Source organism: Arachis hypogaea, chromosome 5 (genome assembly GCF_003086295.3).
Source record: "Arachis hypogaea cultivar Tifrunner chromosome 5, arahy.Tifrunner.gnm2.J5K5, whole genome shotgun sequence".
Classification (NCBI taxonomy): Eukaryota; Viridiplantae; Streptophyta; class Magnoliopsida; order Fabales; family Fabaceae; genus Arachis; species Arachis hypogaea.
Genome location: NC_092040.1, coordinates 11,022,720 through 11,041,633, shown reverse-complemented (window position 1 = coordinate 11,041,633; position 18,914 = coordinate 11,022,720). Strand labels below are relative to the sequence as shown.

At 33.7% G+C, this 18,914-nt stretch overlaps 2 protein-coding genes, 1 long non-coding RNA gene and 1 other non-coding gene across 7 annotated transcripts; 2 read left to right on the top strand and 2 right to left on the bottom strand.

The window, feature by feature from the left end:
• Positions 1 to 304: 304 nt before the first annotated feature.
• On the top strand, positions 305 to 376 carry TRNAE-UUC (transfer RNA glutamic acid (anticodon UUC)). Its single transcript has one exon. It is a non-coding gene; the product is annotated as a tRNA-Glu (tRNA).
• A 488-nt stretch (positions 377 to 864) lies between these two features.
• On the bottom strand, positions 865 to 3,630 carry LOC112800739 (gamma carbonic anhydrase 1, mitochondrial). The gene is made up of 5 exons (XM_025843119.2): positions 3,286 to 3,630; positions 3,013 to 3,156; positions 1,859 to 1,984; positions 1,601 to 1,752; positions 865 to 1,426 (listed from the first exon to the last, which is right to left on the bottom strand). The coding sequence occupies exons 1-5, from the start codon at positions 3,398 to 3,400 to the stop codon at positions 1,178 to 1,180; spliced, it is 786 nt and encodes a 261-aa protein (XP_025698904.1). The 5' UTR covers positions 3,401 to 3,630; the 3' UTR covers positions 865 to 1,177.
• A 2,076-nt stretch (positions 3,631 to 5,706) lies between these two features.
• LOC112800738 (uncharacterized) lies at positions 5,707 to 6,354 on the top strand. The gene is made up of 2 exons (XR_011881782.1): positions 5,707 to 6,016; positions 6,165 to 6,354. It is a non-coding gene; the product is annotated as an uncharacterized lncRNA (long non-coding RNA).
• Positions 6,355 to 15,394: 9,040 nt separating this feature from the next.
• Positions 15,395 to 18,701, bottom strand: LOC112800737 (soluble inorganic pyrophosphatase). Of its 4 annotated transcripts, none has more exons than XM_025843117.3 (9): positions 18,385 to 18,701; positions 17,810 to 17,945; positions 17,655 to 17,683; positions 17,374 to 17,439; positions 17,022 to 17,129; positions 16,852 to 16,917; positions 16,185 to 16,305; positions 15,918 to 15,999; positions 15,395 to 15,774 (listed from the first exon to the last, which is right to left on the bottom strand). In XM_025843117.3, exons 2-9 carry the CDS (start codon positions 17,934 to 17,936, stop codon positions 15,732 to 15,734), a joined length of 642 nt encoding a protein of 213 aa, XP_025698902.1. In that variant the 5' UTR covers positions 17,937 to 17,945; positions 18,385 to 18,701; the 3' UTR covers positions 15,395 to 15,731. The 4 variants fall into 4 exon arrangements, with proteins under 4 accessions (XP_025698902.1, XP_025698903.1, XP_072092786.1 ...); XM_025843118.3 differs by having other exon boundaries at positions 18,395 to 18,639; XM_072236685.1 differs by having other exon boundaries at positions 17,810 to 17,942; positions 18,395 to 18,537.
• Positions 18,702 to 18,914: the final 213 nt, after the last annotated feature.

The following is an 18,914-nucleotide window of genomic DNA, read 5'->3' as shown; positions in this document are numbered from 1 at the left end:
TTAAAAATCAAGTAATCAAAGAACATAGACCTTATACAAGCCTCATAGCCACAGCCAATGGGACCCTTTATGTCCGCCACTTTATAATTTCACTTATGCAGTCACGGATCATTAGAATCTCCTGATTCTCCTCCGCTAATGATCCTTGCAATAAACATCATTGCATCAATCAGTTTGTTTGTTTCATAATGGAAAAAATTAATAAATACCTTAGCAAATCATGAATTGTTCAATGTGGTGAACATAAACCCGTTAACATCAACTATATGTAATAAAAACATATATTCTGAAAACATTAACAACTTCCGTTGTCGTCCAGCGGTTAGGATATCTGGCTTTCACCCAGGAGACCCGGGTTTGATTCCCGGCAACGGAATTTTTCAAATCGTGCATTGTTTTTTTTTTTTTTTTTATCTTTTTTATCGGGTAAAACTTCCAATTGGGTACATATGGAAGAGAATGAAGGGAAAGTGGGAAATAACGGGTATTATGTGAAAAGGTATTGAAATAACGATAAAGGCTATAGAAGCCATTATGTGAAGAGAACAGCTTGTTTATAATATTTATAATAATAAACTAATAATTAACTTGATTCACTATGTGCCATTTCCTGTAGGACGATCCAGTACCAAGCCTTAAAAAGCAGTTCGTTTTCTTTACGCATCACCCAAGTAAAAAGGAATATTGCGTATCTGAGAAATCTCAAAGACAATCATTTTAGATGCACGCACTATCCGAGAAAGCAAACGGCTCATTTCCTGAGTGAAATATACAAAAGAAAACATTATTATACGCTAATATATAACATGACACGTGATGAAGAGAACATAAATTATTATCCATGAAAATACAGATTCAACTGGCTTATCTGAACTGATATCCTTTATTATTCTAGAATACATGTCCAACTACAACGTTATAGAATTGTAGATATATGTCTCTGGATGACTGAAACATTACCAAATAGTTCCACTCTTTTTCTCACCAAGAAACAGAAAGTAAAGCTCGAATTGGCCACACAGTATAGCTATACGCCAAGATGCAGCATGTTCTTTTTTGAATATTTGAGATATCAGTAAGAGCCCACAAACTTATTGGAAACAAATGCGGCCATTCTCCAGAAAATCGCAGATAAAATATGCTCACTTAGATTAAAAAAGAAAAAGAAAAGAAAACTCTAAGAAGCCTTCGATGATTTGTCTAGCAAAACATCATCTGAAAGGTTAGGCACTGAATCATGTTCCCCGTCACCACGAGCAAACTTCTTTCGAACAAGTTTCTCAAATTCAGTTGCATCAAGTTCTTTCTCATTCTCAGCTGCATGAGCCCGAGCTAAATTGGAATAATTTAAGGCAGATTGTGAGAAGAAGGCCATTTCGTCTTCAGTGAGCTTCCTCAGAAACCTTGCTGGATTACCTCCCCAAACCTGCATTTGAAAGCAGTCATTCGGCTTAATAGTCAAAAGGCATTGGTGAAATAAACTGAAAAACTCTTAATCATTCATTTTAGGCCTAATTGAATCACCTACTTAAGCAACTTCCATTTATCTAATTGCAAGAGAGCTATTCCCTTTGGAGGAAAACAAAAGGCTCATACAAACCTCTCCATAGGGAATCCTTGTGTTCTGCCTGACAAGAGCTCCAGCAGCAACCATGGCGTGCTTCTCAATATATACACCATCAAGCAAGGTTGCGCCCATGCCAATAAATGCCTCATCCTCAACAGTGCATCCTTGTAACACAGCACTATGTCCTAATGTTCAAACATATAACCATGGTATACAAATCTTAGATAAAGATCACATTAGACCCATTCTTTTAATTAAGGCATGCAAAACATGATCACGGCTTCCACTCACCGACAGTGACATTATCTCCAATGATAGTTGGCAAAACCTTTCCACTCAAATTAGACTTGGCAACATGAACAAGAGTATTGTCTTGTATATTAGTTCCAGATCCAATACTAATGTTGTTAACATCACCTTCACACAGAATATGAATTAGTTAGAAGTAAAAAACAACAGGCTATGCACAAATAAACAGAAGAGGAGCGATTGGGAAATATTAATACTCAACCACGTTATAAATGTAATATAAGCCAGTGTGTGCATTTGCGTAGGAACAAGATAGCTAAAACAGTTTTCAATAATACCATCTGAATGCAAAAAGTTGAAGCAGTGAAAAGAGTAGGAAACTAAGAAACAAATGTGAGGTCATTCTTGATCAACATTAAGAAAGGAGTAGACTAAAGTAGATAGGCAGCAATCAATCAATCAATCTGGATCACACCAAGAAGCAGATATATCTGATTTACCAACTTTTGAATGAAAAAGACGCATTTTAGAAAGCCTTACTTTGTTACTTAGGACTTAACATTCTAGTTAAAGCAAACAGTTTAATATCTAATCAGCCATACCCACTAGATAGATATTCTAGACAGAGCGATTTCATGTGTGGGGAGCCTGTGAGCATTATGACCAAAGGTAGGCTTGGAAGGAAAGATAAGATTTGGAGTGGTGGAAAATAGGGAGCAAAGTAGAAATGGAGTGGGATTATAATCGGTTCTGTATTCAGTTCTTCGCTCATTAGTGCTTGTAAAAGGTATGCAAACGGAATGAAAAATCATTAACCCAAAGTTTAGAGTCCTGCAACTGGACGAGTCTCACCACACTTAAAATTGTGTGGTACTATGAATAAGTGATTAGACTACTTTTAAAGCTCCGCTTCCTAATCTCAGATCAACAAAGGAAAGCCTACGTCAAGCTTGGCACTATCAACCGATTCTCTATAAATTTATACGATGGTAAAAGGATAATTAGCATACTAAGCAGGTTTACGAAGTTATGGCATGTCCAATGCAGCAGTTGAGTGCAGAAAAATAAAACTGAACTGTTTGGTCTTACTCTTATCCCATAGGCTAAGCTATTGCAGCATATATTCAATAAAACAGCATATGATATGTAGTATATAAACAATAAAAATGGTGGAGGTGGAGGCGAGTGTAGATTACCTCTAAGAACACATCCATACCAAATGGAAGAACCATGGCCAACGTGAACATCGCCGGTGATGGAGGCACTAGGTGCCACAAAAGCATCCCGGTGGACCACAGGAGCCTTGTCGAAGACATTCATCAGAGGTCGATGCCTTGACACTGAACACAGACATCAAATCAAAGCAATTAAATACAGAATCTATTATACATTATACATTATTTTCTAATTGTAACCCTAATTGAAACGAGAAATGGAGAAAGAGGATAAGTGAAATGGTAGGTACGTACGTTGTTCCTGGAAGAAGTAATTGCCCTGGAGGCGGGAGCCAAGGCGATCAAGGGCTTGGCCAGTCTCGCGGATCCAGAATCCAACGGTGTAAAAAGCTCTGCCCAGTGTTCCCATCTTCTCTCTCGCTCTCTATAACGGCGTGGTGCACAGTGAGCAGTGGTAGTGGTTAATGGAATTTGGTGGTTCTTAGTAGTGAGTGGCCACCGCAACTCGATCTTCTTTCGTTCCCTTCTCTTTCTCTCCTGTGCCCTCTTGTGTGAGTTAGGGAATCTCGCCCCGCCTAGTTTCCCTTATTTTCACCTTGGCCCTTGCAAGCTACACGTACGTATTTGCTTACCTTCCTCCTCATTTTTAGTTTTTGCAGTTTAGACCCTACTGTCTTAATATGCGGATTTGAAAATATACAGATAATCTCTTTGGCAGATGAGACATACATAGAAACATTAAATGAGTATATTTTGGATTCATTCTGATACGAATGATATAAAGACACTAATAAAAAATATAATTTATTTTTTATTATTTTTATTAATTTTTAATAATTATATTTTTTAAATTTTATTATTATATTTTTTCAAATTTTTTGAATGAAAAAAAAAAAGAATAAATTAGATTTTCATAATTTGTTTTGCTTTATCACTAAAGAAAATACAAAAACACTAAATTCTGTACCACTCACATTGTACACTTTTTCCTTCATCTCCTCCGCCCCAGTCATGTTGTTGCACCGCCCTCAACCGGTGTCGATCACTGTCCATCGCAGCAAGGACAACTGCAAACACCTTCCTCCTCGTGATTCATGGCGCTACCAGATGTAGCTATTTTGTCTCATCCACTATTCATGCAGGCAGGGGCGGAGCTAGATTAACTATTTAGGGGGCGGTGTTTAATAATTTACTAAAATTATAACCTGTTGCAAAGTAAAAGTGAAAAATTTGAGTGAATGAAGATATTGAGAGAAAAAAATTATATTTTATTTTTTAAATAAAGTAAACTATTAGACTAAGCCTAAAACTATTATACTTTGTTAATGTTATATAAAAATAGACTAATTTTTTTTATGAATGAAAGGAGGATTGAAAAAGTGTACCCAAAAAAAAGGATTTAAATTCTCTAAAGTTTGAATTTCACTTTAGATAATAAAGTGTGATCTCTCACCATTTATTTTATAGGTGGGACCAAGAATAAATGAGAGAGAAACTATTCAAGGATAAAAAATCACACTTTACCCTCTAAAGTACAAATTTAAAATTTAGAGAATCCAAATTCCAAAAAAAAGGAGAGGAGCTGAAAAAAAAAAAAAAGAGGGACTATGTCTATTATTCTTTTTTTTTTAACAAAAATTAAAAATTTGGGGGGGGGGAGCCATTGCCCCCTTTCCATATGTGTAGCTCCGCCCCTGCATGCAGGGGAGCTCGCAAAAGAAGAAAGACGCCACTGTACAGCTGTTATATCATTCGAAGACCACTCGCTCCTCTTCTATGAAGGTCTCAACCGCAACCACTGCCTCCACTGTTGTTCACACCAAGGCGCTCGTGAAGGAAGAAACAAGGAGGAGATGCTCGCGTCGTCCATGCAGTGCCGTCGACCACCTCATAGCCGGCCAACCTGTCAGTCGTCGTCATCCTCTCTAGATCACACCCACTAAAACAGTAACGACGTCCATACAACGTCCTTCATGGGTTTTCTCTTTTTTTTTTTTAAATTTTTGGAGGAAGATTATTTAAATATATTGTGAGTGTTCAATGCTTATCTGAGATGAAATCAGATGTTTTTTTGTGACTTATTTGGATGTTTTTTTGTGACTTATTTAAATGTTTCTTTTTTGTATTTGCAAATTTTTTTTAGGTATTTAAATGTTTCTTTTTATATTGACGAATTTTTTTTATGACTTGAATAAGATTGTGGGATTATTTTTGTTTAATTGAGCCTTTTATTAGAGCTCATGTTGTAATTGATTGGAGTTAAATAGTACTCTAGTTGATTATCTAGTAGAATTATTTTATTTTTTAGTTTTCAATTTCACTAACACCAAATCACTAGTGATTTCAGACATAACATACGTGTTCATTTAGTTATTATTAATTAATCAATTAATATTACTAGAATTGAGTTTAATAGGTATAAACCCGAATTAAACTTTTTTTTTTCTCGATCAAAAAGATTATACACAATTATACATAATTCAATTTTTTAGGTCTTTTGTAACGTTCTTTTGTTCAGTATTTATGTTTATTTTGACCCTTAATCTTTTCTAATTTTTAGGGTCTGTCTTTAATAAGTTCAAGTCTTTTGAATTTTTCTAATTGACACAAAATATAAATTATAAATATACCCCACATGAGGGTTTAATAATAATTATTATTTTTTAATGTTTACCATAAACATTTTTTAAATTTAACTAATAAAACCCTTAATTCACCGCACTCCAAATTCAGCCCCACCCCCAAACTCACCATACGGTACCCTAATTCCCAAATCTTTTCTCTGTTAACTCACCAGTCGCCACCAACTACTCTACTCTCCGCTGGTATCAGCATTCGCCGTCGCCGTCCAGCCGAGCTATCGCCGTTGCCGTCCAATCCATCTTCCAGCGTCGTTCGTAGGCTCTTCCTCCCCGTCTCCTCTTCTCTCTTCTCTCTTCTCTCGTCGAGTGATCGTCAGTGCTGTGGTGCTCCGTCTCCCCCTTCATTCTCCACTTCCAGAATAACAATGGAGCCTCAGACTCAGGTATGAAGTTACTTCATTGATTTAACTTTCTTTTTGTTCCTTTTATCTTCTTATTGTATTCCTCCATTCCCTTGTATGAATCTGTTGTATTTTTTTCTTTTGCTGATTTCATTCAATTTTTTTGTTCTATTTATTTGTTCTGATTCAGGGATTGTAGGCTATATTTGTTCTGTTTTGTGCTACAAGCATGTTGGTGTAGCTAAGATTCATGCCAATTTGGTAATTATATGTAGCAATTGTAATTCTCCATTATTGTTCTATTGGTATCTAACATAGTGAGACATGAGGCTTCATGGATTTTACAAACAATGGTATGAGAATTGTGTAGTTCATTTGTATTTTGCATTGCAGCCATGGCAGGTTTACAATATTAATTTCTGTTTCTAAAAGAAATTTAGAAACATGTGGGCTACTGCTCATATCCGGAGAAAATTATTTGCTGCATAGCTTCGTTGCATTTTTTAGATTAGTGGTTTATGAATGATGAAAACTAAAATAAAATGATCTTATTAATTTTGCTTATTTGATTCTGGAGTTTAACTATGTGGAGTTCATCTCTTTGTTTTAACAAGTTTTGAGAATCTTTTATATAGGAAAAAAATAGGACCTATCAATTTGTTTATATGTTACACTCTGAATTTAGAAATATATAATATTGAGTTCTTTGAGCAATTTTTTTCATTATTTCAAGCCAATGTGGACTTAACGTGAAATTTGTATAGACATAAAAAACATTTTTAATTTAAAGGCCTTGACTAATAGCTCATACTTCTAGGTGAAGTGATTCTCAAGAGTACAGGCATGAACTTGAAAATACAATTGATATGTGACACTCTTATGTATCTACAGCGTTTGGAAAAGTTTTATTTCTTTAGTGGTGTGAGCACTTTTCGAAATCTAATTAGTGGTGTGAGCACTAACCATTGTGTTCATGTTATAGTTGCTTTATATTTTAGGTTTATTTCAGACTTTGAAGTTCTTATTGGCTTTGTAATTTGAAAATTTTGATACTTTTGGTATGGCAAGCTGCTCGATTTTTTATAACAATATGATATGAAGTGTATATTGGCTGCATCAGGTGAAGATAAATCAAGTTAGTAATTAACAAGATTAGTCTCGAGGAGACTTGATCAGGAACACCCAACTTTATTTGACATATAATGATAATAATTTCTCTGCTTGCTTAATGATAATAATTTCTTTGCTTGCTTATCAATTGGTTTCAAAAGTCAATCATACTTTTTCTTTTAATTAGTTTGAAGCCAAGAGATGCTCGTGTTTTGATTGAAGTTTTCAGATGAGGATTAATCAACCATTCTAGTAACAGCATCACATCCCTATTTTCTGATGTCATTTGGAGATTAGAATACAAAAAAAATATCACGAAACTGTGCAGGAAAAGACTATACTAACTAAGAGAAAACAATATATGTTAGGGAGTTAATGATATGATCCTTGATATTGATAATTTAGAATGGTAATAATGATACACACCACAAGTAATACATTTTACTACACTGACAGTAGGTTATTTTGGGCATCCCTAATCCTTCTCCTCAGCATGAAGTAGTCCACTCTGCAGATCTATGGCACCTTGCTGTGCCAGCGGCACATAAATAGCATTTGCAGCTGTTCTTGCTGCTGTGAGTGCAGCTTTTACCTTTGGAAGGCTTTCTTAATGAGAAGTGTAGCTTGCTTTCCAGCAAGTCTATGTCTACAAGTAGAAGCTTGTCATCTAATCTTCTAACATCTTTGACCAAGCTGGAGAGTAAAGTCAAAGCTTCTGAAAACTCCTTATTTTCCATCAGAAGTGTTGCAAGCCTTGCCTCAACTGAAACTTTCTATCAGAGTGCAATTTGAAGAGCAGATGTCCTTGGAATTTTAGCAACTGGACAAGAGCTGCAAAACACACATACACAGTGTCTTCCACATTAAAAACCACCAAAATGGTGACATTGGAAATCATCTTAAATTACAAGCTCAGATCGAATTCCAAAAGCTAAAAGAAACGATAACATACACAATTAGTATTATTGCAACTACTGAAAATCTAACATGTTCCACAACCTATGGTGCCGAAACACTTCATTTTTGTTCAACTATGCATATCGAATGTGCATATGCATCAAATACTAACATTTTAAACTTCTTACATTCTCAATAAATTTTTCATAAATTTCAGAATACACATATACAACATAGTATACCACTAGTTTAAAGAAAAAAATGGAAACAAAACACAATAAAAAGCCTTCGGGTATTTTCATAAACTTTTTTATTTTTACAAAGTTTGAATTTATTCTACTCGCTGCTGATAGTTCATGGGTATTCAATAATCAATTAGATTTAAATCCAATCACCAATTTTCACATCACCATAACAGAGTCAATAAAAGATTGATCTTCTGTACCAATTTTCACAACTGGATACTGGAATGACGAATTCAAGAAGCTGCAACAAGTAATTTAAAGCTATAGAGATAAGATTGAAAAATTTCAATTTTAATTCAGTTCCTGCTCTTTTCAACTCAACAATTATAGCCTCAATAGTGAGATTTCCAGCAAAAGTGAACATCACTTACCACATAAGAATCTCCATTTTTCAAAACATTAAATCAAAATATATAACAAAAGAAACTCTATTAAAAAAAATTTGGAAAAGGGGGTAAGTACATGTTTGCGTTCCCTGGACCTAGCAGCAGACTCTTGATCATGTGTCTCTGCTTCTGAAGAGTGGCCTTGTCCACTGGTTCCTCCACCGCCCTTCTCTTCCCTTTTGCAACTGCAGTTGTCCCTCCTGATTATTACTATTTTTTTTTTCAAAATTAACACAGGTAGATCAGAGTACTCACAAGTTTAATCAGAACCTCTTCATCTGTCTGAATATTGGTACCCACATAAAAATTATTAAAATAAATTAAGCTGATAAATCCTAAAAAGAGAAAACTCACCGAGATAGATCTCTCCAAAGAATCTGCCACAGATTTTTTGATCGATATGAAACTTGTTCTCAACTGGAGGCTCCATTAAAGGTCATCCTCTTTTGACCAAAACCCTAAAAAGGTTTGAGAAATTTGAGCAAAAAACAAAATGGAGTCATTGTTGAAGAAGGCAGAGGACAGTGAGTAGAGAAAGAAGCAGAGAGAGACATCGCGAAGAAGAAGAAGGCAGACCGAAAGGAAGAAACCATCATTTCATCATTTGAGGAAGAAGACGGAGGAAGTGGGTGGAGGGAAGAGGCAGGAGCGCATAGCTGCAGCAATTAAGGGTTTGGTTATGAACTTTTATATTGGGCTATTTTAAAATATCAAAAGAGTTGATATCTTTAAGTGTAATTTTTATTAAATTAATAATAATTTAAATATAAACCATTAGATCATTTATAAATCTAATCTAACGCTTCAAATTTAATGGTGCATCAGATAAGCTCAAAAGAGTTGAGCTGATTTTAGACAAACCCCTGTTTCTAGATCAAGATGTTTAAAGTGAAAAAATTAATAAAGTGATAAAATGAAAAAAAACTTTTAAATTAAGATAACAGAACACACATTTTATAAAATTACAAAATTAATAGTAATTTTTTTTAACTTAAAACGAAACTAAACAAAGGAAAAGAAAGAAAAAACAAAGCTCAAGGAACGACTTAAACAGAAGTACAGTCTCACTGGGAGTGTATCCTCTCCAGTGAAAAAAAAAAATGGATGGTGTGCAGTGTTTAATCTAACCATTCATCACACTCTCTCTCTTATTTATTTCTGGTCCCACTTAGAGAATCAAAGGTGAGAGATCACACTGTATTCTGTCAAGTGTTAAAAAAACTGGAGAGAATCCATTTCCCAGTCTCACTTAAGATCACTCTCAAATTTCTTCTAAGGTGAGGGAAGCTTCACATGATAATCGTGTAGTTTCATTGTCATCTTTGTCATAATATCTGTCAATGTATTTGCATATCTCATAATCAAATGAAGATCAACACGCTATTTTCAATCCATGATATCCCTGATGTTAAACACCAATAAATTAACAAATCCGCAACCATCATGATGATTATTAACAAGATTGAAAGCGTCCATATAATCTGTTTCACAAATAATATCTCTTTGACCCACATTCCAAGTTAAGAGATATCATCTCCACACAAGTACCAACAACCCTCAACGGAATACAAAAAATGAAAGAGAAGGATCAGCATGAACCCTTACATCGCATCGTCAGCAGTGTGCGAAGGTGATGCTTTGTCGATAAGTCATTCATTGACTGGAGCGAATAGATTCCAAGGATGATCGTCGATGAGAAAATGTGAGTGAAAAGTATGGGAGAACGAATGGACAGAGAAGAAGAGAATGTTTTTTGAGGTTTTGGTGGGAAACGTTGAAAATAGGAGGGGGATCAGTGAGAATTGTTTATTGAAAGGGGGAAAAATGTTGAACCACGTCGTTTCACACACACTTAGGGTATCCCTCTCCTTCAACGACGTCATTTAATACAATGCCTACATGGCAGTTCATGCTCACATCATCAATGTTTAGACGATACTTCTGCAAGGGACTAACGAATATGCACTTTTTCGAATTTCAGGGATTTAATTAGTCAATTTTAAAAGTTAATGACTAAATTGAATAGCTATTTGAAATTTTAGGGACCATTTTGGATATTTACACTAAATTTTAATGTTTGGACTTGAATATGAAATTCTAAAGATGAAATATAGATTAGTTATTATGTGAGTTGTGAAATTTTAAATTTTATTATTATATGAATTTAAATATTTAAAAATTAATATTGTATTTTTAATAATTTTATTTTATATTTAATTAAATCTGTTTGACTACTATAAGACCATTGAATCAAGGCATCGGATTCGATGGTCCCAAAACATTTGGACCATTAAATGGTCTCATAACAAAATATATTTTTTAAGTTTTTTAATAACTATTAAATAGTCATTATTTAATTTTAATTACAAATTAATTTTTATATATTATTTAAAAATAAAATTATTTTTATTTTGTAAATTATTATTTTATCATTCATCTATTATGTTTATTAATAATCAAAAACAAAAACAATAATAAATTAGATCTTCCATTAATCGTAATAAATATTTTGATAATCCTAACCAATTAGAATTTTATCCTTGATCCATTACTTCCGTAAACACGGGTGAAATCGTGTTTCTTGGAAATTCAATCGATTGAACATACAACACAATCCATTGAATTTCTGGGTTTCCCAAAATTCAATCGATTGGAATTGCTACACAATCGATTGAATTTTGTCAGGCATGTAGGTTTTTTTGACTTTTTTCTAATTCAATCAATTGTTCTTGCTATCCAATCGATTGAAGTCATCAAAGCAATATGGTTTTCACAATTCAATCGATTGGTTGTTGATGAGCGGATTTTATACGCTTTTTGATGTTATTTTCATAGTGTTTTCAGTATGTTTTATTAAGTTTTACTATGTTTTAGTAGGTTTTGATGCAAAATTTACTTTTTGGATGCTATTTTGAGCTTTTATATTTTTCTATGATTTTAGGTGAATTTTAAGCGAAATTGGCAGAGTTTTAGCAAAGTCTTATTCAGAGGCGAGGAAAGCATAGCAGATACTGTCAAAGTCTGACCTTGGTGCATTCAAATGAGCATTTCTGGAGTTACAGAGGTTTAAATGCCACGTTCTCAATGGCATTGGAAAGCTAACTCGTTGGACTTTCCAGCAATATATAATGGTCTATACTTTTCTTCAGATTGGACAGCCCAAAATGGGCGTTGAACACCCAAACGACTCCCTAGTGGGCATTCAACGCCCCAAGAGAACCAAGGCTAGCGTTGAACACCCAAACCTGGCATTCAACACCACAAAGGGGGAAAGGACACAGCTCATTCACTTGAATGCCCACTTCTTCAAGTTAGAGGCCAAGCTCAACTCAAACACTCACCAAGTGGGCCTATAAGTAGATTTTTGCACCTTTAGTTTAGCTTATTTCATTTATATAATTCCCAATTATTATTAATGTTTCTTTAGGTTTAGGTTAGTATATATAGAAATAGGATCACTCTTGTTAGGGATTTTCACCACCATTTGAACCCTAGACATAATTTTCTGTACAGTATGAGCAACTAAATCTCCTAGGTTAAGGTTAGGAGCTCTGTTGATTCCTATGGATTAATACAATTATTTTTCTACTTCAATGAGTGTTTGATTCTATTCTATGATGCACTGTCGTTCTTCATGAATCTCGATTCTACATGATTTCCTTACGAGTCCTGACCTGGATAGTATTGAGCTACAGCTTGAGGATGCATTACGGGTTCCAACAGAATTATTTGGATTAATCGGGGTATGTGACATATAACCTCGTTAGTCAGGGACAATTGAGGTTCCTGTAGTTATAAGGGCTAGAACCATAACAGCAGCAATCTCTGATCCGGAAGATCCGACCTTATCTGTGGTGTTTTGAGTAGAATCACCAAAGGGATTGACTTGCGTGCGCTTCACCCTCTCCCAGATTGATCTAGTCTGTTTGGATGTTTGGTCTGGACCTGAGGAGATTAATGACTACGACCCATGACTTAATCACTTACAGCCTTGCTATTGAAGGAATCATTCATCATTGGAGTAGTTGGTATGACGTATTAATTCAGAAGAGGAAGTATCTCTGAAACCTTAACTGCCATCTCATCACTGTTTCTATCTGAATTAGTATTTGCTTTTGCTATTAATTATTTATGCGCCTGCAACATACCAATCAACTTTCAACTCGCTTGACTAAGATCTGCAGGATAACCATTGCTTGCTCAATCTGGCAATCTTCATGGGATTCGACCCTCACTCACCTGAGGTATTACTTGGACGACGCGGTACACTTGCTGGTTCAGTTGTGCAAGATTAAATTTTGCGCACCAGTTGTGTTACCCAATCGATTGAAGTCTTCAAAATAATATGGATTTTCACAATTCAATCAATTAGTTGTATTGTTCAATTGATTGAATTGTGCACTGCGTCATATATCATGTCATTCTAAATTTTTCTGCTCGTGTTTATAAATTATTATTTTATTATTCATTTATCTTATCTTTAAAATTCTATCTTCAATTTTTAGGTTTTTATTTTGATTTAGATATTCTAATCTTATTTTTTCTTTAATATTAAGATCATAAATTGGTGAATAATCTATCATCAATTACTTAATCCTACAATTAGAATCGTTTATCATTCTCCTTGATTATCAATTTTTTCATTGTTTTTGTTCATCATTTATCCATCTACTTAATATCCAATTTTTCTTCATTGTTTATTCATTTTTTTAATATCCAATATTTGTCATTGATTATGCACAGTTGCAGCAATTGGCAGAGATCCAATCAATTTTTTTATTGTTGTGTTTAGAAAACAATCCATTGTTTTGATTAAAAAAATCGAGATTAATTAGTAGAATATCTAATGTTGCAATTCTTCGTTTCGATTCTTTATTCATGAAATTGATTGTGTAATAGAAAAGTATATTTTTGTTTATCTTCTAGTGATTTACATACATTGTGGAATACTAGAAAGTAAATAAAATTTATTATTTTTTATTATTAATTAGCTAGCAATATTTAAAAGTGTAAACTCAAAATGTATTATTGGATTATTATACTAAAATAATTTATATAGTTTATATTTTTTTTTGTCATGGTGAGTCCTACTATAATGAACGTTCAACGTTTTGATGGTATTTATATAGCTTATATTCCATAATAAATCGAATTAGATGAATTTGATTTATGAAATTGGTTGAGCATCATAGCAAATTGAATCAATTAGCATTTTATCAAATCTCAAAATTAAAGCAACTAGCTACGAATTATATCACAGGTACTCATCTTTAAAGACAAAAACGATTAATGAAAGATATTTTAGGACCCATTTAAAATATTACTCAAAATTATAATATTTTAAATATTAAATATTTAACTACCAAGTCTAACCATTCAAACACTTCTATTGGATACATTTATTTGTACTTCTTAAAAAAAATTTTAAAAACACAACCAATCGATTGAATTGTAAAAACTCATATTACTTTGATGACTTCAATCGATTGGGTAATAAGAACAATCGATTGAATTAGAAAAAACTCACATGTCTTGCAAAATTCAATTGATTATGTTGTATGTCCAATCGATTGAATTTTCAAGAAACACGATTTCACGAGCGTTTACAATATAACAGATCAAGGATAAAATTCTAATTGATTAGGATTGTCAAAATATTTATTACGATTAATGGAAGATCTAATTCGTTATTGTTTTTTTCTTTATTATTAATAAACATAATGGATGAATGATCAAATAATAATTTATAAAATACAAAATAGATTTTATAATTAAATAATATATAAAAAATTAATTTGTAATTAAAATTAAATAAAAACTATTTAGCAGTTATTAAAAAACTAAAAAAACGTGTTTTGTTATGGGACCATTTAATGGTCCAAACGTTTTGAGACCATCAAATTCTATGCTTTAAATCAATCACTTGACTAATTTACTGACCGATTCAGTTTTTACAACTTTAGTTATTTGTGTCAATTTTAATAATGGGATAATATTAAATTCATTTAAAATTTGTTGGGACTAAAATAATGTTTAAAATATTAACAACTAAATTAGAATTTGGCTAAAAAATCGTCCAAAATTGCGGACCAAAATACTGCTGCCGATAAAATACTATCATTTAGATTAGTCTCACATTTTTTATTAATCTACATGTTTAATAAATAAAAAAACTGAATTAATAATGATATTAGTACGGCCATTAAACCACTAATTCAAGTAAAGCAAATACTCACAGGTGAGGCTTTGGTTGTGGCAAATCATGAAGCTTTTTAATAGAAAATTGGGGTTTTAACCTAATCAATCGAATAGGAACTCATACTATGTGTACTTGTGTAGAGTGTATGTGTGCTCAGAAAAAAGAAGCGAATCTCTCCACATTTAGAACTGAAAGACAGAATTATGTCTTAATATTTTATTTGATTTAAAATAATTATAGATATGAAATGAGAATATTTTTTAAACATCCTTAGTTATTAAAGAAAATGTTAAAGTTTCACTCTCCAATTTCTAAAATTTCAGTCTTTTGTGTCTCCATTTTTTAGAGGTACAAAAGAAATTGAAATTTTATGTCTTAGAATTGAAATTGTATCATCAAACACAATTTTTCAATCCCAATTCCAATCTCTGAAAACAAACACTACCCAAGTGAACAAGTCAATCGCGCTTTCTAAAATCTAGAAACTGTGTAATTAATTAATTAATAATTAAAATAAATTACTTATTGCTAGTAGACTAGTAGTAAGTTCCATTTGTAGTAAACATTTGGATGAACTAGCCAGTAGCCAAGACGTAGATTCATTCATTGGCAACTTCGCATGAGCGCGTGATGCGTGGTGAAAACAACAATATCCACGACAGCAGAATACAGGGCTATAATAAGGGACATGACCCATGAGCTCATTATTTGGTAGCAGTATAACCGCAACCATATAATATCAGAAAAATTAGATTTTAGACATGGAAAGTTGCACTAGTGGCGTAAGAGCAGCACAAATGCGACAACAAAAATTACAGAGAGATCAGAATGTTTGAGGACCCTCATTCGCATTTTGCATAGTAGATACTAGAATGTATTTCAGATATCATTGTAATCAGCCGGTCAGTTTCCCAAGAAAGTCACTGTCTTAAGCTCTCAACAATGTAAGCAGCATAAAGATCCCTACCAAAAAGAAGGGGAAAAAATCTGCTTAGCTAGAATAAATCAAGCATCATTAAACATTGGTGACAAGAATCAAACACCAGATACACAACAAGAATATGAAGACGAAGGAAATCGTAGTATTGCAAAAGGAAATAGCTCACATGGAGTACTTGATGGCGTCAATGGCATTTTCAGCTGGGAGAAAGTCTTCAACATCAACTTTTTTGTTCTCATTCTTCTTGTCTGACAAGGCACTCTAAGGATTTACAGCTAACTTGGGTATGTGGTATGATAACATTGAAAGGAGGAATTTTATGGATTGTAGAAACATAGGGGAGACTTTATCCAATGGCACCCAGAAAATATTATGAATAGCTATAGAATGAATGGCATGCATAATTATATCCTGAATGTAAATAACAGGATACAGTCCTCAAAGAATCTTCTGATTTCAGCCAGCCTATGTGGAGCGAGTTGCTTGATGTCTGTAAAATGGCGAAACTCTGGGTCATCTGCACAAACTGCTATAATCTTGTCATCCTTTTCGCCCTGCCAAAAAAATCGTTAATAAGCATTAAAATCTTTTCTCCAAATGTTCCCCTTTATTGGAAACAAGATATTTTTCAAATTTGTACACTAATGAAAGCCAAATGTGAGTCATAAATAAAATGAGCAAAAGTTATCGGCAGCTCGTTAACCACAATATCTGATGTATAGTCTTAATAGGATCACTCTAATCATGCTGAGGCTCACTAATATGATATTAAACAATTTTCATTGTATATCTCAATTATTTTTTGTTGTTACGATGAAATGAGCACTAATTCAATCATATACCACTCCCATGATAAAGCTATGGGATTAGAAAGGTTAATGGAAAAATATTTCATCATGTTACATCAAATATACAAGGTAAGGCAATGTTTTCACCATACAGAGGTCATAAGGACATAAAAAAAAAGGACAACCACTTAGACTTTATGTTCAATTCACTAGATGAGAAGCAACCAATCAGCTAATCGGCCAAACAAACAGTAAAGACTACAAAAACAAAGCAAATTATTAGTTTGCAGGCAAGAAGGAGGTAACTTTCACCTGGTCAATCATGGGCATCAATCCAATGGCACGAGCGCGCAGGAAGGAACCAGGTAGCACAGGCTCCTTTACAAAGCGTAAGTTTCAAATTTAGTCCAGTTCAAATCTTGGCTGAAAACAGACATTTTTCTGTTAAATATATATAGAACAAAAAAGTTAAGCATTACTACCTGCATCAGAATCAGAACGTCCATTGGATCGCTGTCTTCACAAATGGTCCTTGGGATAAAACCATAGTTGTGTGGGTATACAACTGACGAGTAAAGAACACGATCAACCTGTGATATTCAACTGATGAATTAGTTATGCTTTGGTATATCCATGGAAAAAATCAATCATATACAACAGCACTTTCTAAGTATCCCTTTTTGACAAGCACTTGCTAAGTAACTATGTACAGTAAGGCGGCAAATGATTGCATGATATACTAAAAAGAACATGAACAACCACAAACTAAAAGTGCTGAATTGGAAACAACACGTACGGTGGAACAATTTAAGCAATGAAAGATGGGAACCACACCTTTATAAGTCCACTTGCCTTGTCCAGCTCATACTTAACCTTGCTACCTTTGCCAATTTCAACCACCTGTCATGGAAATCCATTTATTTTGCTTAGAAAACACAGTAGCATCGAGAGTTTGGTAGAGCCGTAGAGTAATCTATGATCATAAATGTAACAGTAGTGCTAGGAGATAGCCATATATAGGAAAGCCATAAAAATAGAGATAAACTATTCAATTGATTCAAGAGAGAAAATAAAAAGCTTTCTCAATTTAAGTTATGGAAGACTTCAAAACTTACACAGTTGAAAACTACCGGAGCTCCTGGGCCTGGACATACAGAAACATTTGTGAATTTTCAGTTAGATACCGCTACAGTACAATAATGCTCTTCGGTAATCCCACACCTCAATTATTGAAACTAAAGAGAAATTGTTGAAGCACAATAATATGTACCAATCTCCAAGTCATGCCAGGGATGGGCAGCAACAGTTCTCCGTGAGAGCGAAGAAAGAATTCTCTCATTGAGCTTAGCATGAGAGAAACCTGAGTTCCTTGAACTTGAATCTTCGTCGTTAGCCATATAGAACTTCTGCAGACAATAGCTGCTTCATAAGTACTCAAAAAACATTAAATAAAAAAGCGAAACACAAAAGGGAATAAAAGAGAGCCTGTCAATCTACATAATCATGATTTGTTGCAACCAAAACAAAATTCAGAAGAATCAACTTGAGTTTTAATAGTTCATAAAGAACTCTGAATCCTTTTTTTTTTTTGTGGTCGTTAATCCGGCTTTATATAGAAAGGCATACAATCAATCACATCTTGAGGACCATAACAAGAAGATCATATTTGCCAACCACAAAGAAGCATAAATCCAGAGAGAGATTAAAAAAAAAGCATCAGTACTTTTATTTTTCTTTCTGGATGGGAAAATGAAGCGAATTGAAAGAGGCAGCAAGATAATAAATAATCAAAGCAACATGATGGATGAAACCTATGAAGGAGAAAAAGGATTCGGGAGAAAGCACCTGCACTTACAATACTCTGCTGAATTAAGAGACGAACTCACTCAACTTAACATGTCAAAGCGAGAGGTGAAATGGCTTTCCTCGTATAAAAGGGAAAAGGGAAGAACAACAGAGGTGTGTACTTTGTACAGTGTACTTCACTACTATCTTCTCAGCTTTTCGTTTTCCAGTCTCACGTGAGTCTCAGCCCACTCTTTTTAAGTGAATATTAGCCGTCCGATTTGCATCGGACGGTATGAGACAGGATGCTTGATTACTGGTGGTAAACTTTGACTTTGACTTTGAAGCCAAATCCATCTGACTCTGATGTGTGGTCCACGTCCACCCATCAAATTCATTCTTTAATTTCTTTTTCAGTTTTTTGTTTCATTTTAATTCTTATCAAATTTTTTATTTTAATAAATAAAATAATGAAGGTTGTGGTTGGCTTAGAGAATGGGAGTTGAATCTATGTCTTTCTTTTAAGTTATTGAAATGATCCTTTAATGCAAACTTTGAATTCTGATTCTGTTTGAACTCAGCAGCGAAAA

Coding starts and splice junctions, on each gene's coding strand:
- LOC112800739 (XM_025843119.2), bottom strand. CDS start 3,400: ATGGGAACACTGGGCAGAGCTTTTTACACCGTTGGATTCTGGATCCGC. Junction 3,157..3,285: donor TTACTTCTTCCAGGAACAAC/GTACGTACCTAC, acceptor GTCTGTGTTCAG/TGTCAAGGCATCGACCTCTG. Junction 1,427..1,600: donor CAAGGATTCCCTATGGAGAG/GTTTGTATGAGC, acceptor TTTCAAATGCAG/GTTTGGGGAGGTAATCCAGC.
- LOC112800737 (XM_025843117.3), bottom strand. CDS start 17,936: ATGGCTAACGACGAAGATTCAAGTTCAAGGAACTCAGGTTTCTCTCAT. Junction 17,130..17,373: donor AGGCAAGTGGACTTATAAAG/GTGTGGTTCCCA, acceptor TGAATATCACAG/GTTGATCGTGTTCTTTACTC. Junction 16,000..16,184: donor CAGAAGATTCTTTGAGGACT/GTATCCTGTTAT, acceptor GTGCCTTGTCAG/ACAAGAAGAATGAGAACAAA.